The sequence below is a fragment of the Crassostrea angulata genome, chromosome 4, assembly GCF_025612915.1.
Source record: "Crassostrea angulata isolate pt1a10 chromosome 4, ASM2561291v2, whole genome shotgun sequence".
Classification (NCBI taxonomy): Eukaryota; Metazoa; Mollusca; class Bivalvia; order Ostreida; family Ostreidae; genus Magallana; species Magallana angulata.
In genome coordinates this window covers 14,019,365-14,042,839 of record NC_069114.1, presented here as the reverse complement: position 1 = coordinate 14,042,839, position 23,475 = coordinate 14,019,365, and the positions used below count along the sequence as shown (strand labels likewise).

General features: G+C 33.9%; 1 protein-coding gene across 2 annotated transcripts; it reads right to left on the bottom strand.

Moving 5' to 3' along the window:
* Nucleotides 1-3,389: 3,389 nt before the first annotated feature.
* On the bottom strand, nt 3,390-21,656 carry LOC128181406 (uncharacterized). Of its 2 annotated transcripts, none has more exons than XM_052849802.1 (3): nt 21,536-21,656; nt 5,219-5,342; nt 3,390-3,900 (listed from the first exon to the last, which is right to left on the bottom strand). In XM_052849802.1, the coding sequence occupies exons 1-3, from the start codon at nt 21,554-21,556 to the stop codon at nt 3,509-3,511; spliced, it is 537 nt and encodes a 178-aa protein (XP_052705762.1). In that variant the 5' UTR covers nt 21,557-21,656; the 3' UTR covers nt 3,390-3,508. The 2 variants fall into 2 exon arrangements, with proteins under 2 accessions (XP_052705762.1, XP_052705763.1); XM_052849803.1 differs by lacking the exon at nt 21,536-21,656 and adding an exon at nt 7,007-7,128.
* Nucleotides 21,657-23,475: the final 1,819 nt, after the last annotated feature.

The following is a 23,475-nucleotide window of genomic DNA, read 5'->3' as shown; positions in this document are numbered from 1 at the left end:
ATAAGATGTCCCTTTTATAATGTACTATTCTGTACTGACAAACAGATCGTTAATCAATCACATAGTTTAACCATAGGATCCTGGACATGTTTTTTTAAAGGATTTTACAAACAAAAAGTTACCGTCCAACCAGGTTTGTTGATGATAAAGACACTGATATTTGCCTTGCATGGGTATAGTCCACCAATGCATTTTCCATAGGCGGTAATGTTAACGTTAGGGATAGCTCAGGCAATATTTTTGTTCAGCAACGAGGGACCTCTTGAATGAAAGCTCATCAAATTGTCTCTTTCCTGTTAAAATTTCGTGGTTTGAAGTCGGATTCGTTTTCCGGCAAAATTCGCTGTATTGAAAAACTCTGAAAATGAAAGTCAAAGTATGAAATTTCTCAGTTTTGGAAAGGGTGTACATCAAACAATTTCAATTCTTTCCTTCAAATGATAATTCAATTTGACACATGTTTTTAAAATTGCAAATCCTATTTTCTGACATGTGTCAAGCATTCCGATTTAAAATGTCCCAATAAATGTATATACTGGTACACTCTGCAAGTATAGGGACTATTTTGCTTAAAGGCACTACTTTGATGTCCTACCGATTCTAAAAATAGTTTGAGGGATATACCCGCATGATACACCGATAGATGTCTTACCATATGGTTAACATTCATGGTGTCCAATATTAGGTTGTTATGTAGAGAACATGACGTGTGTTGGATGTTATAATAATGTCTTTATTGTGGCTGCTAATAATAAGCCATGCATGACATGTATGTAGAATGCTACAGTATGGGTCTCATTTTATAACGAGACTTTGAACGGTCCATGGTCTCATGTATGAAGTTGTAATAATGAAACCATGTCGTGTATGTAGGTTATGTAATGGTCTGGTGTCTCATGTATTACGGGGTAGGTTGTTTTAATGGGACCATGATACGTTTATATGGTTGTAATAGTCTGCGGACATGTGGTTGTTCTGTGGTAGAGTCAGGTATATGGCATTCCTACTAGCTCTGGCTAGTGGGTTAACCCTTTAGCTCGATCGGAAGAGTGCTGGACTTGCATGCCAGAGGACCCGGGTTCAAAACCCCAGCAGAGGCAATAAGTGTATCTGTTACAATTGGCGCTCACGTTGGGACCTGGGTATTCTCTGGCGGGTGAAAGAGATTGTCTCTAGTATTTCGCCCCATAGGTGTTGGCACTCCAGGAGAGTAGTGATGCCTCTTTCCTTGGAGGGGGACAATGTGGTAGAGTCAGGTATATGGCATTCCTACTATCTCTGCCTAGTGGGTTTACCCTTTAGCTCGATCGGTAGAGTGCTGGACTGGCGTGCCAGAGGACCCGGGTTCAAAACCCCAGCAGAGGCAATAAGTGTCTCTGTTACAGTTATATGAGACCATCACATGTAAAGAGGTTGTCATGGTCCCTGGCCTCATGTATATAGTTGTATAATGAGACCATGACATGTTATACATGGTTGTTATGGTATGTGGTCACATGTATGTGGTTCTTATAATAAAACCATGACATGTATACATAGTAATTTGTAATGGTCCGTTGTCTATATGTAGAGACCATGTATTTTGTTATTATTTACAATTATTTTGAAACATTATTTATAGATATAAAAATAGTCTAATTCACACTTTGCAAAAATTGCTTTGCCTCAGGAAAAAGGTTAGCTTGAGGGGAACTGGAATCTTGCTGACTCCCTCAATGATATACTTTTACTGTTTTCCTATACAGATACAAACAATCAAATTCAAATAATTATAATTCTTCGTGTATCCAACAAGTTATAACGTCAAAATAAATATAATTAAATTGCAAGCATGATGTACTGTGACAAAGAAAAGTTATGCTATATGAAAAGATGAAGACTTAGAGCCAATCAAAAAGGACATTGCAAATAGAATTAAAAGATATTGTTATGAATCATTACGTTTCAACTTTTGGTAAAGTTGGACCTCCAAATGCAGGAAGGATTTTTTATGTCTAGGCTAGCATGGACAGGGTCCATTTAAACATTATATTGACACATGCAATCAGCCTTAAAACACATAATAATATTTCCATTTTCGATATGCCTGATAAGTAAATGATATATCCATTCATTCAGCTTACCCATTCTTTTTCGATTTCATGCCATATTTCTGATTGTGACGTCACACGTGAGGCATTGTACCATGTACAGTACCAAGTATGGTTGAAATAGGCCCAGTGGTTCTGGAGAAGATGAAATGTGAAGAGTTTATATGACAACAACAACGACAACAATGACTTAAGGCTTATGATCAGAAAAGATCATTTGCGCCTTTAGCTCAGGTGAGCTAAAAACAAATGTGTTTCCTGCACCCCCCCCCCCCCACCCCAAAAAAAGACAGACACCATTTTTGAATCCTGCAACCACCCTCAGTTTGTCTGAGTAAAAGTAACCCATTAAACCAAAGCTATATCCGGTCAATGTCCCAATATAGCCTTGTGGATTCCAATCATCTGATAAATGAATGAAATGTACTGTACAAAACCGATTGAAGGATTTTTTACTATTTTTAATTAATCATTCAACTTGTCAAATGTTTTTACATTTTTAATGATTTTATTTGCATAAAGAAAGTTTCATTTAAATCATGTACTCTATAAAAAACGTTAAAATTAATGTTGTACATATTAGCCTATCAAGTTTTCCTATGTACCATGGATTGCGGTACAGTTTGTATTCCGTATTATAGAGAAGTTTATTTATGAATAATAATTTTTTTAATCATTTCATTGTTCTGTAAAAAAGCACATATTGAATTATTTTTAAATCGGGTTCGTCCATAAATTACGGCTTGTAGAACGTTGTCTTCTTCTAACAGTTGTTTTCAATCCGTCACGGATTCTTTTTCTAACAGCGCTTTATCAAGTCTTGCTCTTCGCATAAGGCCTATATAAGGAGACAGAGTTCTTTTACTAAAAGTCTCTTGTCAATCTGTACGGAACCACGGAATTCCGTTGTCTCCTACTAAAAGATGAAAAAACTTGATAGATTTCTTTTAGGAAAAGATGATAATGGTACGGATCGGGTGGTTTTTTTTAGCTAACGTACTTATGTACATTAACAGTAATTTAGTGAATTTTACTAACTTTTCATAATCAATTTATTAATAAGTTAAAGAAAGATGTTAATATAAACAATAAAATCCTTTCTTTGATGATTCATGCGGGTTATGAAGGTAGCGATGATTGCAGGAAAAATTAACATGTATTTTTCCTGCAATGTCGCTACCTTTATTTCCCGAATAAATCACCAAAGAAAGCATTTTATTGTTTAGATAAAGCCAGCGATGTTTTGCAGATACATGTTACCCTGTTAATGTAAAGTACCACTAAGAAGTAAAACATGTCACAAGTTCCAAATCTATTAGATATACATATAACGTATACAACTGAACTGACGACACGCACTCTTTGGTAAAAATTAATTTGCTTCTTCTATTCCGGAACACCGCAGACAAGTTCATAAGTCACAAGCACCACAAAGGACACGTGACCTCGTGACAGAGGACCTCCATCATCCGGTTCGAAAAATAGTGACAGTTGTTGTTCAGCAGATTGTACTGTCCGAACACAATATGGTACTTGGAGGCACACCTCCTAATGCAGTCAAACGGAAGTTTGGAGAACCCCGCGGGCGGATGCATGATTTTGGGCCCACAGTGGGCGTTTTTTGGGCTGTGGCGCCGGAGGGTGGTGTCTTTGGTGCCAAACTCGGCAAACCAGCCATCGTAGTAAATGAAGCTATGAACAAAATTGTGGACGGGGAGCTGAAGAGAGCGCTTCTTCCTGTGAAGCCCGATATGTGTCAGGTAAATACAGGCTAGGTTGTTAGTACCGTAGAAAAAAGGCTTCGAACCGGCTGCAAAAAAGATAAATACATGCTATTAATATAAATTACATGTGTATACAGAAAAATACATACAAGAAACCTCTTTGATATGTGATGTGTGCATTATAAAGAATTTAACTTCCTGTATGCCTATGTACACGTGGATCTGGATATTTTAAGATTGATTGAAGACTTTGATGGTTTGGAACAGTATTTTTAAACAGGTTACAGTAGCTATAAGGGTGTCTTTGGAACTCTATAACTGAAGTCTCCTCAATTTCCAATCAGCACGAGTACCATTAAGGACACACGAGACGTTCCTCAATTTTATATAATTTTTCTTGATATGATATTCCTTATTTATTATAACATTTTAACCTGTTAATTCCCAAATATTCAGGGTACATTACCAGGATCTTTTCGGAGCTAGAATATTTCGAATTTATCTTAAAATGGCATGTTAAATGAATTTGAATGCTAATAAATAAAGTAAATTTATACACTTTATATTTGAATTCTAAAAGTATCATATAACATGAAAATATAATTTTGGAATTACATGGTGGAAATTTCACATTGTGGAGATTGGAAAAAAGTGAATATTGAAGATAGGTCGCGTCTGACCTTAACACCATTTTATGAGGAAAATTACCAGACAAGACGTGCACATTTTCTACGCAATGTTCCAGAGATTTTGATCCTTTCATTTTTTTTTTTTTGGCCGATTTTTATGATTTTTCAATTTTTTAGACATCCCATCCACCTACTTTTCGAGTTACTTTACCTTCCGTGTGTAATTTGCGATTTTATTGTGTAAGGTCAGCCAACAAGTCATAACTAGAGGTTTGGGATTTTAGTTAAGATTATTATGTACTTAACGTCAGGGGCCTACATATTTCATGTACCGATTTCAATAGGAGACACCCATCTTACTTATGATAATCATTAAACATTAATCAATTCTCAATTTAACTAAAATATGACCAGGTACTTGATCACTCTCTTGCTACCTATGAGTTACAAAGTCCCCAAACAAACTTTGGAGACTTGCATGTATTGTGTTTTTAAAGTAATTTTTGTTCATTTATTTATTAGAAAATCGACAAAACTTCTGATATATAATTGTACCATGAAACGATTGATATCAATATCCTCTAACTTATATATATTGATTTAGTTTATTGTGAATCAACAGCAACTGTCTGTTTTCAAAATTGAGATTCACATACGGTAATTATATCATATTTGCTGTTTACATAAGGTTGGTTCCAACATTCCGAAATTTGTTCCAGTTCAATTCGCTGCTATTTTGCCGGTTCTTGGTTTGACTTCTACAGCGCATACCTACCTTCCGGTACTGAGCAGTCGGTACGGATCGGTCTGAGAATATGGTGAACAACAAGAGGTGTTCCGAATGTCCTGGAGGCCAATGCACCAATCAAAACAGTTAATAGTACCATTCGGATACCCACCTGAAATATCAAAACAACTAGTATACTTGTACCTGTTTCTAATGTTTACCAAGCAAATCTTGTTTTTATCTAATCTCTCATAAAGAAATAAGATTGTGTGGTTCTTTCCCTAAAATAGTAGTGCATGTAATACATTTCGGTGAACCCGACGTATTATGCAAAATTAATCATTTTATTAGTTATAATCTACCTAAAATAAATGGTTATGATACCTAAGAAGTTGTCGCTCACATGTGCAACAATAGCCTCCATAACTGTGGATAGATTTTTTTTATGGAATACAAAATACAAAATATGTGGATTTAGCAGAGTAAATTTTGTTTAAAAGACCAGTAGTTCTCCACATATGCTATGTTAAATAGGAGGCCCCTTTTGTTGTTGAAGTAATCTTTGACACAACAATTTAGAATTCTAACTATACCATGACGCTTTAACGCATACAAATAATATTAAAATGTACATACTGTAGAATTAAATTTCTTGAAATAAAAAATCTTAAGATAGAGTTTAAAGTACACGTACAATATGAAACTATCGTAATTAATATACATCTGTATACAAGGTTATTTTCGCCCTTTTACACTTGCAAGTTATTTCGCCCCATCTTGGATTCGCCCAGATGCAGTTGCGTTAAGAGAGATATTATTTGCAACATATAACTCGCCCAGTCTTAAATTCGTTCTCTGACAACGAGGGCGAAAGGGGCGAAAATGAAACGGGTGCGAATATTTCCCCATATACAGTTTATGTGTAGCTTCATGATTTCACATACTTTGTCACAAACAAATCTAAGCATTTATTTTAAAAAATTTGGTTGAAATGTATAGTGATGTAATCCATGCATCTCACATTTTTGTCTCAGCTGTCGGTTGTAGGTACGATACTGTAACATCGATTGTGAAGAAATAAATCACTCGAACCCTACATGTAACCCTGCAGACTAAATTTGCAAATTACTACTTTTTAAAAGAGAATTTTGATATTTCCGCAAAAGCAATCTTTTATTTTAGGTCTTCCGCCCGAAAGTCTGATATTTCGAGAATGTTTATTCGTGTTACATGTAAACAAAGAGAAAGGAAGGGAACATAGATAAACTTTCATATCCTTGTTAAAGTTTCTCTGTAACATTCTAAAATTTCACTAAATTATTCATGTAAATACATGTGGAAAGCGACGGTGTGTCAGTGTGAAGATTATGATGGAGAATCTATTCACGGCAATAAAATATTATGACAATACTCTCCTATAATCTCATATAATCTTCCATAAACTGAAAAAATTTGTGTATTTAACCAGACTCTTGAAATCAAGCGAGCGATCAAATGGACGAATCGGTAAATTCAATAAAAAATGTAGGTTTGATGTATTGCTGATCATTTGTATTTCTTTTGATTTCGTCTTTGTTTTCAAAAAAACCATGGTCATTGGCCAAAACACGTTAATTTATTATATTGAATTCACAGTGAAGAATTTGACAAACAATTATGTGGACCAGCGTTTATAAATGAAATACTACTCGTATAATAACTATTATCCTCTAATATTTTAATACATTTAAGATGAACAGGGTACAACACACATGATTATAAAGGCTGTCGTAATATTTCAATTTAATAAAAGATGAAAAAAAAAACTATTATAAAGAATGTTATCTATGCACTTACCATATTCCCGTCTTAACACTTTCCTGGCAATCTAAAATAACCCCTGTCCTAGAAGATGACACCGACTTAAAATTCTACATTCAAATCTAACACCATGAACTTAACGAGCAGATATACCTCACATGATTTATGGTTATCAAGTATCTTTATGTAACTTTCATTGACTTCAGTCCTTTGTTACTCTGTCTCCCTAAATAATCAACATTAAAATGTTAATTTCTTGTTTTATTTGAGGGGAATTCCAGTGAAAAAAAATCGAGGAACGAATTTCTTGTTTTCTTTCAGTGCTTCAAGATATAAAGTCATTGCACTTTTAGTGTTTATGATGTGTCACTTCTCACATTTACATTTTAAAAGTTAATTAACAGCATTTAGTAATTTTTCATGAACTCTGTCTGCCTCTCTGTCTCTGTCTCTTTCTCTCTCTGTCTGTCCGTCTGTCCGTCTCTCTCTCTCTCTCTCTCTCTCTCTCTCTCTCTCTCTCTCTCTCTCTCTCTCTCTCTGGAGGCAATGTTTACTGATGTGTAATTATGCGGTTGGTCTTGTTTATGAATGTAGCACTATTTATTTGTAGACATTATAAAATTTAATCATCTTAATACTGACAATGAAATTTTATAATATGACAGTTCTAATTTATCGCATGTAAAATAGATTTTAAAATACAAGTAAATTAGTGTAAAGGAAAAGATTAAAAACAAAATACATGCAAATTTATTTCACAGAGAGTTTTATTTTTAAATCCAAATAAATCTGGTCTAATATGCTATCATTCTAACAAATATTTCAGTCCCATTTTTATTTAGGCATTACTTAGTTATGAATAATCAATCTGTTACGGAAAAGGACGCGTAATGACACTTTTTAACATGCAACTGGCCATCTGTCTTGTTTAATCTTTTGTAAACAAATTTGACTAACAAGTGCACCGAATAATTAAAAAATCCCAAACCCGAAACGGAGTAAACTTCGTCACCTGTTACTTGACGTTGTGCAACTTTTGTTTTTATTTATGATGCATGCAATTAAATGTTGCTGCAAATTATACAGTCACATTTCAAAACACGTTTAGTTACAGTGGGTTCTCGGTAACTTTGCATTCCGACAATCAATTATGTTCTTGATTACATAAAGTAGTAAATATGACACTGATTTCCACACCTATCTTGGTTTCATCTTTTCGTGGAGGTTGTCACTGGGTGGAGTGTCACTGAAATGCAATATCTGACCCCGGGGGCATAAAACTTAGATAAGCTCTGATCTCACTTTCCCACTATATATTCTTTGTGGAAAAGTAAGACTGGTTCAAAAATGATATTTTCCTTGTGGAAAAGAGATCGAAATTGAGTTCAACTAAGTTTTATGGCCCGGGGCGAGAAGACATTTTGTACTGATATGATCATTTATAACGAATATTTATATGTCTTTGATACTGTGATATTCATTTAATCCATTAAAATCCATGCCTTTGAATATCTATGAAACCATAGTATAACTCCAGAATACGTAAGAATTTTGGAATGATTTTGTTTTAAGTTGGGTGTTTTTTTTTATATAAAAAGGAGTAACGCTACGTGTAAAACAAATGATTAGAGAGGCAATTCAATTTGAGAAAATTATGAATTGCGTACCTAAAATGAAAAAAATCTTTCTAAATGGCAATGTTACGAAGATCGAAGAAAAAAATAATCAAAGTACTGAAGTACTGACGGGAGTTGATTTTATCGATTATCATTTATTTTAAAATCAGCGATATGTGATTTTGCAAGGCAAGTAGTATCAGTAATCGAAATATTTTTGAGAAATTGTATGGATCCAGGCAAGATTGAACTCTAGTTTTGTTCAACCAAACGCTCGACTGTCGGATAATAACGGAGACATCCGAGCGTCTGGTTGAACGAGACTAGTACATTGAAGTCTAGCGTATGAATACATACATGTACGACTTAAAAAAATATCTAAACTATTTGTACCATTTAAAACCTTACTATTTTCATAGTATTAATAAATAGGTTTTCTTGAGAAAACAATTGCTTCAGAATACATTGCATCTGAATTTATCGATTATTTTCAGGAACTAATTATTGTCAGCGGTATTGATTTGTGCTTAGGTACAAACACTGTTTCACTTTCGGTTTGCCCGAGTAAGTGCATAGGAGAGTTGATTAAAATCAACTCACAAAAAACACATTTTGTAGCGATATAAAATTATGTTGCTAGTGTTTATTGACTAAAAGTCGATATAATCCTTCAATATAGTAATGAAAATATATAGCCTCGACCAAATTTATCACCCCGTAATACTCTAAGAATGAATCCTTATTTTTCATTCAACATAAATTCATTCTTATGTTAAAGATTTACCAAATACGCATTTAATGATTAAGAAATGCACGTTTAGGCCTGAATTTGAGAAGTACAAATATGTTACTACAAGAATATTTAGCGGACGTAAAAGATCAACAACTAGAGCAGAGCTCGTGGCAAAGCCCCGAGTAGGTCTTCCGTTGTTGCTGCGAGTTCAAAATATATGTTACATGTATATGGTGTCAAACGATTATAATGACTATACTTTCAGTTCTGCTTTTGTTATAAAAACGTGTTGTGATTGAAAGCCTGTATATAAAACGTGTTTTGAAACAAAGAAAGGAAGAAAATATTTTAGGAAAACTATTTGTCGAGCAGAGTTTATGTAATCGTTTCAAACATTCTTTAAAAAGTGAGATGTTTAATGGCGAGTTAAATTTTCAAGGGTAGCAAGCATTGTTATAAACAGTATGTACTCATGATTCATGTCAGGAATTGTATTTCTTTTTTAAACTGAACCCGCCTACAAAACACGTAAACCTTTCTCAAAGATAACTTCTATATTAAAATATTTCTAAATTTTTGAAGACTATGTGCAAGTTTAGAATTGCGTGCTGACAAAATTTACAGACCCTAAAACGTACTACTACACCAAAAAAGCGTGCGGCCTACATGCGAGAAACGTTTCGTGTAAACCTTTTAGAGTTTCATGTAAACCGTTTAGCGTTTCGGGCAAAGCGTGTAAATCGTTTCGAGCAAAGCGTGCGAGAACCGTGTGAAACGTTCATCAGATTTCATTCGGAACTCTCTGACAAGTTAATTGTTTCAAAATGGCGCGCGTGTTTTACATTACTTTAACAAAATTGAGCGAATTTTTAACAAACAAAAGAAAGGTATATATATATATATTAAAAGACGACTAGTAACAGATAATTACATGTATATTTAACGTTTTCATGCGATGTTTCAGTACTGAATCAATATTAAAATTCGCTGTACATAAAAAATATTAAATACAGTTAGTGGAACATGATTTCTATTGAAACAAACCTAAATCAACTTTAACTTGCACGATCATGTTTTGATAAGCATGTATTTTTATTATTTATTTACATCGATAACTCTTACTGAGACCATTCGGCTGTGTACAAGCAGCACACATAACCTCGGACATCGGGTGAGACCTGCACCTGGCTAAACCTGTCAATCAAACTCTGTGTATTTGTTTTCATTGGATGGTCAGGCGTCTTTCTTTTGTCAAAAGCCAATCGAAAATTAATGACTTCAAGGTAATCGGAATACGTATTTGATGAAGCACACAATTTAAATGATAGAAAATTTATTAATTATTTGAACAAAATTAAATGTAAACATAGAAAGGTAATAAAAAAATTAATTATTATGGGAATCTATACGCATGGTACTCAATTCAAATACCGTAGATTATATAATGATTTTATTATTTTATGTAGTAAAATCACCCTTCCAACTGTTACTCAATTACATAAGAATTGATGACCTGGGGCTATAAATGTTCTGAGCTGTGTGCGCTGAAGCGACACAAGATTCTCGGTCGCATGCGGCAATTGAATTAACACAGACTGGCCGAATAAACAAAGGGATGGGAAAGTGAAACAAAATGTTACACATAAGAAACCACCAAAAATGATTTTCGACAGATCTTGCTATCTTTTCTCCAATTAAAAAAAAAAATCCAGCGCGAGCACCAGTCAGCGGGGCGGGAGGAGGGGGGGGGGGGGGGCAGCAATGAGTTCGCTTCCACAATGAAACTACAGTAGTGATTGATATGTGACCGATGGAATCTAATCTAAAGTTGTTTAAACTCATGTGAATATTTTTTAAAATAATCATCGAATGCCTCAATTCAGGGCATTCCTTTATCGTGCTAGCACCTACCGGAAACATGTAACATGGAACTTTGATTATAATTTGATTTGATTTTTAAACTACCTTATACGCTATCGTATAAATCAATGCTTAATCAACTGTACAAGTAAAATAAATTTATCTTTTCATCTTAAACCAATATAATAGTTGAAAACATAATAAAATATAGTTGTGTCCGTGCAAAATATGAAACATAAACGCGTCATAAGGTACATGTAGAAGAACACGAACCGACCGCGGATCACTTATCCACTCGCGCCGGATCTCCTCAGCCATGTGCGAGGGATTATCATCATTTAAATGTTTAATATTTGAGGGGGGGGGGGGGTGTTGATTTAAAACATTAATTGTACAGTTTTTAAAGTAGTTTACATAAACAAACCAACCATTAGTTTATGTCTAACGATTTTTCCGATTTGGAGTAATATCGTTCATTAATATTCATTTACATTCAAATATTTAATTAAATATATACAAGTAGGACAAACTTTTATAACATAAAATTAAAACAGTTCTTGTATATACGGCTATATTAACTCAAACACGTTCATATGCATGTAAGTGTAAGTCGCGGTGTGCGAATCTTGTGTATTAAATAACCGCTTACCGCTAGGTAATGCAGCCGTCGCTGATCTCCTCGGCCGTGGGCAAAGAATATATTTCGTAAAGGTACAACGCACAGAAACGCACAGCTCACAACCAAGGAAGATTGGAAAAGTTTGCAATATTATGACCTTACTCTATCAAATAGAAGTTATATATTTTAAACTTAAACACCACAATTGATCTTTGTCTATTATTGCTTTAGAGGATGACATTGCTTTTGTTAATTAAATGAACTATTTCTTACTTGACATCCAATCGTTTAATCAACAAAAGATTTTGTGTAATCAAAACTAAAACAATTCTTGAGTTCGCGGCTAAATAAACTCATATATGAGAGACGCATCTCTCGTGTATTAGATAACCGCTGACCGCTAGGTAGTCCAGCCGCGAGCATGGTGACCGATTTTCTCGGCCGCGGGCGAGGGAGAGCTTACGTAATGGCACACACACACACAGCTCTGATTCAAGGTAGATTTTAAATGCATGGAGTTAATAAATAAAATGTAATGCATAGAGTTTTTTAATTCCATATTTTGTGGTTAAAAAGAAAAAAAAAAGAATGTTTTGTTTTCCAATTGCCGTTTTTAATGATTGTGCACTGTAAGAACTTAACAACAATGACTTAAACTCCTAAAAAAAAAGCATGTACTCCAACAAAATAAAAATTCTTATAAATTAATGCCTCCTGTATAAACCAGCATACTTTCTGCGGCAACTTTATGCCAGTTGTACGCACAAAGACTTTCGTTAACTTGTCAAATGAAAACAGGTACATGTCAACATGTAAAGCTTTTTACACTCATACTACACAAATCACTTACAAAAAAATATTGTTACGACCTTTATGAGATCCCAACAAACAACTTTTCCAGCGACATCCATATCAAAATCCAAACTGTTTTTGAGTTATTAAGCAAAAACTTTTAGGGGCTATTGGCCCTTAATTTAAGGGGCCAGCCCTTTTTTATTGGTGTCAAATGAAAGCCCTTGATATTTTGCACAACTTTTATTCTACATGTCTTAACAAAATATTTTTCGTTAAAAAGATATACAGGAAAATATGTCTAAATTTTTGCACTTTTTGGAATCCTGTTTTTTGACCCCCTACCTTTTCCTAAATAAGGAACGTAATCCAAAAACAAAAACTGATGTATACAACTTCAATGTCTTTGTTATTCAAATTCGTTGGATTCCCATTCCCTGCTATCATAGTCTCGGAGCCTTTGTCTGGAAACCAAAGGCCCTAAAAAATTTTAAAAGGGGAATAACTCGTTAACGGAAAGGGAATTCTAACTTTTATGAATTGATGAAGATAGTGTTTTGTAAAGACCATTAGCCCTGAAAATTTGAGCAAAATCCGTTCAGAAATGAGCAAGATATGAAGCCTCAAAGTTCGCGTCTAGGAAGAAAAAAAAAAAAAAGAAAAATAAGAATAATCTTAACCCGCACAATAATAGAAAGGTCTTCCGTTGGAAACGGAAGACCTTAATTAGATAACTAATCGATCGTTCGAATGATCTACTTTTTGGTTTTTGTCAATTTCATTTTACAGTTAACACGTAAAGAGGTTGGCACCTGAAATACTTGTTATGTCAATAATCCAAAAACAACTAAGATATGAAGATGGAGACGTAAAATGTTCATTTGTTTTATTTTTTTTTGCAATTTTTTTGCTATCCTTTTTGTGTGGAAATATAGGGCCCAAAAAAGAAATGATAATTTTTCCAAAATATTTGCTTAAAGTTTGCATGGAAATTGATTATTTGAAGAAATCAAACACATGTTTATAGTTTGAAGTATTATTTAATTATGATTTTGATACAGTATGAAGTTGAACACATGTAGTGACTACAAAAGTAATATCTAAGTCAAAGTTTGAAAAATACTGCTCTACTGGTAGCTTCAAATACTAGTAGGCAGTACATAATGAACACAACAACAGATGTTAAGATGGGTACACATTTTGGAGTAATCAAATTATAACGCAATTAAAAAAATATTAGTATTGTCATCTTTACAAAACTTTGCAACCAAAGAGAAATCCATTTAATGTCTCATACAAAAGTAAAAAAATGTAGGGGTCACATCTCAAACATTTGAGATATAGCATGAAAAAAGCTAATTTTAGGCCAAAATTTAACTTAATTTTTTCTTAACTTCCATGAAATATAAGCTAAATATGCCAAATTATATTGATAGAAATATCAAAATATTGTTCAAATATGTTTTTCAGTACATCATGAATATATCGTAATACGCAATCTAGAAGTTTGGTCTGTGCTGAAAAATATGAAGCTAAAGTAACAGTACTCTAAAACTATTGAATTAGGAAAAGTGTACATTTTCATGAAAACCTTCCGTCACAAAATATAGTCCCTTACCAAACCCAATAAAAATGTAATTTTATTTAAACAATCTTATTCAAAAAAGTTTATTTGGCATTGTTAAATATAAATAAACTACTAGAATTAATATGTGATGCAGACTTTTCAGACTACAGGTGACCCCAAATGGCTACCTAAAACCTGAGGAGCGAGCGGACCTCTTTAAACGATTAATTTTTAATCGAAACAGTTGTTTGCAGTGAAGCCTCTAGACAAAAATTTAAATTTCGAGGAAATGTGACAATAGTCCTAGTTTTTTCTCTCTCAATGAAGCAGACATAATAATCTCCTTTGAAGACAAAGCGAAACCGCATAACGGGATGCTGTTGAGCTTTTTGCTTCAACAATTGCATTAATTAGTTCTAATTCGGGAAATGAGTATGACATATAGGGCTATGATGACAAACAAAATTCTCGGTAAAATCTAAAGCTCACGAACAATAAATTTGTACGGCGGAAATTAGCATAACTCTTCATGGTGTATGGTTTGTTGGTCTCTACTTTTATGTTAATGATTTCTCTTTTATCAATTACGTTTCCTGTTGCACTTTTGTTAAAAATGGCTATACATGTAGAACGACCAAGCCAATACGCAATCATGTTGAGCTTTTCAATTGTGTCTTCTTTGTTGAATGAGTTTCAATATTCATATCAGATATATGTATCTGTTGCAGATTTACCACAATCAATTGATATTAATAATGTATTAAACTTTCCAATTTAAGAACAATAATACATATATTATACCGAAGAAAGCGTTCTTATTTTATTGGCTGCCATTATTCAAAATATCTCAGTTTAGATTAAATAACTAAAAGTCTGATGGTCAAGCGTGAAAACATTGAATTTATTTAAAATATTGACATTTTCCAGTGCCTTTGCCTGTGATAACACTACGTATCGATTTTGTACTATATAACCCATAACTGCAAATGCCTCCAAATTGAGGCTCCTTTAAATATTAAATCGTACGATTGCTTTAATTATTTAAATAGAAGTAATAAGGAATCATTCTTTGAATATTATGAGGTGCATAATTTCGATCGGGGCGTGATCAAATCTATCATAAAGCCCTTTGGGCTTTATTGAATTTGATCACGCCCCAACCGAAATTATCACCATATAATACTCAAAGAACGATTCCTTATTCCTTACTGTTACTTTAAGAATACATGTACACTAGGGCCAGTCGAACACCGGTCCCACTGAAAAAAACATCAAGTCGAAGCTTGCACTGACAATTTTTTTTACAGAGGAAATTCAGATAGCTGGATGGCCGTGCCTTTATTTAATTTAGACGATATCACTGTCCTTTATTAGGAGAGCCTTGTGTAAAGATACACGAAAAATTAATCTTAAAGCTAAATAAAAAGATTTTTTTTTACACATTTTCTTTGAGTTTATGGCTATTTAAATCGTATCTAGTATTTTATGGTATACCTGATGGTTAATTTTTTGACTGTCTTGCCTCCTTCATTAAAACAAAGTTGTTATTAATTATTTTTTTTTTTTGCAATCTCGCGGAACGATTCTAGATGTAAAGACTATATGAAATATTTTAATTTCCAACGTTTAGTACTAACTTCTTTATTATTTTTTTCGACAGATTCTAAATTCATTTAACACACAGTAAAAAATTTACTAATTTCAACAGTATATTTAGTTAAGTTGAAATTCTAATTTGATACATTTAATTTTAAACTGTTGATAGCGAGCGCAGCTCGCCGGCGCGCAGCGCCGAAGCGAAGCGAGCTCTAGCGGCAAGGCATGTGTGAATAGAAAATTCGGACTACATGTAGTTGCACATTCATTCAACGGATTTTTTTGGCGTCAGTAAATCGGACCAGTAATGCATTGTTTTAATCGTCCCAGTAGTTCCCTGTAATCATGGCAATTTTTATCACTTCACACTCTCACGAGAATCAGCAAGACAATAAAAACAATAACAAGTTGTTGTCCTTTAAAAAAGGACTGCAATACGTGGCCCATTTGCATGTGTTTCCAACGAAAACGTGAAAGCTTTAAAATTTTTACAGATTCCACCGACTCTAGCCCCCTGTTTTAACCACTAAATTTGTACGTTGTATTACGTATATATATGTATAGTTGACTTTTAATCTCAGAATTTAAAGGGTTCATACTTCTAAAATAATTATGATCTATATTAATGAAGATTGCATGTATAGTATCAGGCATTCGGCGAATTCTACTTTTTGCGCACACATTACACTTCGCACTACTTTGTGACATATAACTACGTTATGCAGTGACAGCTATACTATAAATGTGTAAATCAATTTCATATGTTGATGCATCTTTCTTGAGATTTAAACCAGGCTAGCTCATGCGCAGGCTGAATTTTCCCCATAGCATCCGGTTTAACCTCGCTTATATATTTTCTGCGTGGACCTCAGGGTCCACGCAATAATTTTAATCGGGAAGTACTCTAGCCTCACCATCTATAAAAGTAAAGTTAAGCTACATGTGTTTTCGGAAAACAACAAAACATTAATATGTTTTACGGTGCGACCGTTGGGGCGAGCGCAGCAGGTGATCAAAAATGAATTATGATAAATCAATAAAAATAAAAGAAGTGACGTAAAGTAAATGAATTTGAATGCAAAATGAAATAAATATACCTAATTTCCAGTAAATTTTCATTATTCATAATTCATAAGATTTTTTTTTTTATTTATGTACCAGTCTGATTAAAATCAGATCTTTGTAACGCTCCAAAATTCTGATAGTCGCTGAACAAAGTGTAGCGACATCAGAATTTGTCGGAGCGGATCAAAGATCTGATTTTAATCAGATTGTTTATATACTGGTCGCACGTCAGTATAGAATTTATCTCAGATAAAATGTTAATTGTTGAATAATAAAGATTTTAACATAATGTACATTGCAGTTTATTTCCTCTTCTCTTGCAGCAGACATTTTTCTTAAACTTACAAATAAAAATTGACTTATCACAGAATCCCCCCTCCCCCGTTTAGAAAAAAAATCAAATTTACGTATAAAAAAAAATTTGTTGATCACATAAGGAAAATGGATCCCCCGGGAGCATGTAATACCGTAAATAGTAGTGAAAATAAAGACACTTTTGAGCAGCTAAAGAGCTAAAGGCATACCACGCACTCCCCATTCCTCACCCCGATTAGAATTTTCCTGATTTTGAGAATTTTATTTTTCTTTTTACTTTTGAAGATTTTTTGAATGATGTTGCCACGCCCCATTTAAAAAACGTTCCTGGAAATTACCGTAAATATAGTGAATAAAATAAATGTGAGCATTCATCCAAATGAGAGCAAGTTACAGCTGTTTCCTATCTCTGAAGAAATGTCCCGATTCGTTAGCTCTGCAAGAATTTGAGAAGATTTTGGTATTTATACCGAGCGCAGCGAGAGGCGGGCGAAGCCCGCCTCGCGAAGCGAGGATTAATGGTAACACGTATATATAAGAAAATCAGTGAAAAATGAAAGTTGAATCAAGGGTACTAAGGCCAAAAAAATTTTTTCCAGCCCTGGGCGCCGCCATATTGGCAGCCATTTTGTTTTTAAAAAGTTAGTTCGATCATTGATTGACTGGCACTTATCGATGTTTATTGCCCCTAAACTCGATAAATAAGTTCCAGTGTTTCAATAGAAGGTAATTTGAATTAAAAGAAATTAAAAAGGAAACCAGATAAGTTTCAATAGCGCTTCAATCAAGAAACACGACTTGTTCTATGTATGTCTTACCAAAATATCAGATGGAAAATAAAAACATTAACGTCAGGGAACTGATCTTTTTGATACTGAACAAAGTATTCAATTTTATTACATTGGCATTCATATGATTTAAATTGATGAACAATAAAAGAAGAAATTTTAAAAAATTCGGAATCGCGTAACTCTCTTCGGCTATTTCCGAAGACAAAACTTGAACGTTTTACGTCTGAAATATGACGTCATAATGCAGACTGAGCACGCGACGTTTAGTTTAACTTTGACGAATGGTATGAGTAGGCAGGCGGATCCTACTGTGTGCGTTTTATCATACAAAATTCAAACTACATTGTGTTAAATCTGCGCTCGGTCCAACGGTCACACCGTTTACATATTATTTCAGCAGATTTTGAATAAACACAAATCTGATTATTCTTGTTGATAACATCTTTTTTTATCTTTATTTATTTATCTAGTTCATCCTTGCAATCATGTAATATTAGATAACTTTAACTTTCTTAGAATTACTAGTCTGTCCCGGTTTTTTTATTCCGAGATAAATTGACAATTGTCAATTTATATTACAGAATTTTTTAGTAAATTGAACAGATTTTTAAGTTATCAAAAATTCCCAAGCAAAATAACAGTAATTTTGTCGCATAATTTACCTAATTGTCATGTACGAGCCGATTTCGAAAGTCTACGGGACATTTATCAATTATCTACGTATTGGTGTAATTTTTATTGTATAAGTACAAACTGTGACGTATTTGCAATAATATTGTATTTGTTTCTACATGTAGGGAGAGGGCGAATTAAGTTTTTATAACTTGTGCCCAATCCCATTGTAATATATAATGCAATAAAATATGTTCAAATCAAATCAGCAGATTTACAATAACTACTTAGAGTAGTTTCCCCTTATTGTGACGTCAAAGTTCACGTCGGTCAAGTGTAGTCTGTATCTTTGAAAACAAACTAGGAAAAACTACGGGAAAAATATTGTTTTGTTTACTTAAAAAGCATGATGCTGTGGAAATTACACAATTTATCTGTTTCTCATAAGTTTTGTTTGATTCTCGCGAGATGGTATCCAGTATAGTGAGATCGGCCGACATTGAGGAATTGCATTGTGGGTCGAAATTAACTGACGTCGAAAAATTCTGTCGGATCAATGTGCAAGAAATCCATTGTGACGTCACTCGAAAGGACGATAACTCCGTTAGTCTTAAATGTAATGGAAATTGGCGTTGTGTTATTTACAATTCACACATAGTCTTTTATCTTGTTCTCGCGAGAGCGTGAAATGGGAAACCATAATTACAGGGAACTACTGGGTCGATTAAAACAAGGCATTACTGGTCCGATTTACTGACGCCAAAAAAATCCGTTGAATGAATGTGCAAATAGTCCGAATTTTCTATTCACACACGCCTTGCAGGTAGAGCTCGCTTCGCGCCGGCGCGCGAGCTGCGCTCGCTATAAATTATGCTATTTGATGCATGCTGTAGTTTCGGCATAACATTATCTTATTTCATAATACTGACATTTTATCACATGCCGATCATTTTTTTTAAAAGAAATACTTTGTTTCTGTAATGTTTACCGACAACTTTACAATTACAGCGCCTTTGAACTTATATGTGCATATGGCATGGAATCCCGATCCCGATTCAGATAAACCTGTGCTTGCCTGGTTCCCTGAGCAACCCATTACGCACAGGAACCAGGCTAGCTCATGCGCAGGCTGAATTTTTTCCATAGCATCCGGTTTAACCTCGCTTATATATTTTCTGCGTGGACCTCAGGGTCCACGCAACGATGTATGAGCATACTATATGACATACAGTCAGTGCTACTGTCCTTTCTGATATATTTCATTTTGTCAAATAAAATATACAACATGACTACTTTTGTTGTATATTTTATTTGACAAAATGAAATATATCAGAAAGGACACTACCTCTAAAGTTCACGTCAGTACACTCTCAATCAAAAATAATCGAGTGACGTCACACTGGTTTACACATTGATCCGATAGATTTTTTCGGCGTCAGTAAATTTTGACCCACAATTCATAGTACCAATGGTTTCCAACCTCACGTTCTCGCGAGAATCAAAGTACAACTTTTGAGAAGCATATATAAGATGTGTAATTTTAAGAACATTATGCTTTTTAAAGTAAATAAAACAGCATACTTCGCGTACTTTTATTTCTAAGGGGAGTTTTAAAGAGTCAGGCGACACTTAACCAACGTCAGCTTTGGCGTCACAATGAGCACTGATAAGGGGAAATTACTCTAATTGAAGTTATTGTAAATCTGCTGAAATGACCAAAATCCTCTTAAAATCTTGTAAAGGCTAAGCTAAAGAACAGCTGAAGAATAAGGACATTTCTTCAGATACAGGAAACAGTTGTAAATTGCACTCATTTGGATGAATGCTCACATTTATTTCATTCACTATAAGTATGGTAAATTCCTGTAACGTACACGTAGCATCAGGCACGTAGCATCGTTTTTGAAAGTGGGGGGCCAGACTCATCCAAAAAAAATCTTGACAAGCAAAAAAAAAAAATAAAAAAATAAAAGGAAATTTTGTAGTTTCCCAAAATCTTCAAAATCCTAATCCGGGGGGGGGGGGGGGGGGGGGGGGGGGGCTGGTGTACTATATAACTTCAATTTCACTCCTCATTTCCTTATTTACATATCAATTTTTTACATACTCTTTAAAAAGTGGGGGGGGGGCCAACTCCATGATAATTCCATTTTTTATATGTAAATTTTAAAAAATGTGTTGCTGCGAGAAAAAGTGGGGAGGCCAGGCCCCCCCTGGCCCCCCTGATGCTACGTGCCTGAGCATCGCCTCTTTTAAAAAGGGAGTGGGTGGGCGGATGGGTGGATGGCAGCCTAATCATCCAAAAAGTCTTTGCAAGCAAAAAGAAAAAAAAATCATGAAACTTCTAATCCTTCAGCTCTTTATAGCAGTTCAATGGTTTTTTTATTTTCACTTCCATTTATTACATGCAGGGGGGGGGGGGGGGGCACCATGTTCTTTTAATATGATAAGCAAATATTTTTAAATGTAAATTAAAAAAATAATAATCAAACATTAATTTTTTTTAAAAGTGGAGGGGGCAAATCCATGATAAGTCGATTTTCTATGTGTAAATTGGAAAAAAAAAGGTTAAATATTATTTTTTTAACATGGTGGTAGCTCTATGATGAGTCAAGTTTTATATGTAGGTTTAAGAAAAAATGTCTTCTGCAAAAAAAGGGGGATGAACTGACGTTACAATCACTTTAAAAGAGGAGATACAGTGCAATGAATATTTATATATTAAAAAAATCTTTATTATTCAACAACATTGTATCTGAGATTAAACTACTGTTCTACTTATAAATAAATAAATGATACCAAATCTTATAAACTATGAATAATGAAAATTTACTGAAAAATAGGTATGTTATATTTTTTTGCATGAAAATTTTACGTTGTTAATTTATGCTGTAATGCTGTGCTCGCCCCAACGGTCGCACCGTAAAACATATTACTATGCATACCATTGTGTGAAAAAGCATTGTAATTCAGTTGAAATTATTTTATTATACACCTACCTTACGGAAGCCAGCCTGCATTGGTTATCGGACCTTCCCGGCAGAGCTCGGAAAACATTCTGCTTGTCGGAAAGGCCCGAAACGTAGCGATTGTGTTTGACTGTCTGAGTAAGCAAGTCGGATGTTGGTGTCGGTAGCTTGTACACGGTAGTTACGCAAGGTGCTCGATGACTGCTTGAATGGTATGCCCAGTCTTCATTTCAACATCCGCCATTTTAGGAAATAACTTCCACTCTTTCATATACATATACACCCAGGCCTTATATAATGACAATCAAATCGTTGTGAGTTGATAATTAGTCTAATGCTCACGAGTCAGTTACATATAAATGAACAATATGGGACCTTATCTTCGAAACCGCTGGTTTTACATATTAAGTAAGTTATTTTTCATTGAAACATTATTAAACAAGTCCGAGTCTTAATATTTAATTATTGTTTTATTTAAATGTGATCACTGAATTAATATTGTACAATGACAATGAGCTTAAAGTTAAATTACATGCATGGTTATTTTGTCTATAAATTATCCTGAAAATTCTGCCAAGCTTTACATAGATGACAATTTACTTGCATTAAATTTAGTAAAATTACATTTAAGAATTCCTTTGAAATTGAAAGTTGTGAGAAAAAGCCGCCTTGTGCATGTACATGTGGCGATTGATCTTAGTTACTAAACATTAAAAGATGATACGTAACGTTCTAATATCATTGAACGATACATACATTCATGTATATGATACACTAGTAATTTTACCAAGTCTTTAGATATTGTAAGGTCTTCAATCCTTTCAAATAAAGTTTCACTTACATGTATCCATAGACGTCGAAACCCCCGGGGGAGGGGGGGGGGGGGGGGTGGTAGGGGCGTAGCGAAATGATATTTTAAAAATCAGGTGATAAAAAGCAAACATATTCTAATTTATCAATATTTAAGAAATAAATTTCATTTTTGGAGGTTTATGATGTTTTGAATTAGCCAAATTGATATACTCCTGCGGTGATTTTATTTATATCAAAACAGGCTTGGGGCGAATTACATTGTAAAGTAATGCATTACATTACTATTACTTCATTAATTTAGGCATTAAATAACCATTACCATTTACTTAATTTTCATAAAGTAATGCATTACATTACCATTACATGAGTAAAGTAATGCATTACCATTCCCATTATTTTGTGAAAAGTCGACAATAAGTTAAAAAAAAGTAATTTAAAAGCTGATTAAAAATCATTTGCAAATGTTTCATATATAAAACACGCTTTAACATTTTTAAAGGTTTATGTTCACTATCAGGTTCATTTTAATGACTTGAACAAGATTGCTGTTGCACTTTATGATCAGTGAAATTTCAAAGGTTTCATCTTTTAACTGCATCCTGTCGGGTTTGAAAATCTAAGATATATTTAAGTGTCCATGCAATAACAGATAAAATACATGAATCTTGTATTTTCTATCAGTCCAAACTATTGTACTTAATATACAACACAGCAGAGAGAGAGAGAGAGAGAGAGAGAGAGAGAGAGAGAGAGAGAGAGAGAGTAAAATTATTTTCAAATGGGTTATAATACTGGAATTTATTTTTAAGCTTTCAGAGACAGTGACTTCTTTTTAATGCATTCTTTTTTGCTTTCAAGGGTGTATGTCTGTTCTCTATTCTAATGGAACACAGTTAAGAGAAGGGTGGGGATTGGGGTGTTTAGCACCTCTTAATACACTGGAATGTTTTGGTACTACTTAGATAGTCCTGGGGGCATTGTGTGTTGTTGACACATTCTTCATTGAATGCACAACTAATTGTAGTTAATTTGTCAAATGATATAATATTCCTTATAACAATACTCTTAAAATGTTATGAAATTGTGTTAATTGTAACAGCTAGTTATATTGACAATTTAAGAATGGATTTTTAATTAATTTTTTTAATCATATGGCC

Coding starts and splice junctions, on each gene's coding strand:
- LOC128181406 (XM_052849802.1), bottom strand. CDS start 21,556: ATGCAGGCTGGCTTCCGTAAG. Junction 5,343..21,535: donor TGCAGGCTGGCTTCCGTAAG/GTAGGTGTATAA, acceptor TTGATATTTCAG/GTGGGTATCCGAATGGTACT. Junction 3,901..5,218: donor CGACTGCTCAGTACCGGAAG/GTAGGTATGCGC, acceptor TCTTTTTTGCAG/CCGGTTCGAAGCCTTTTTTC.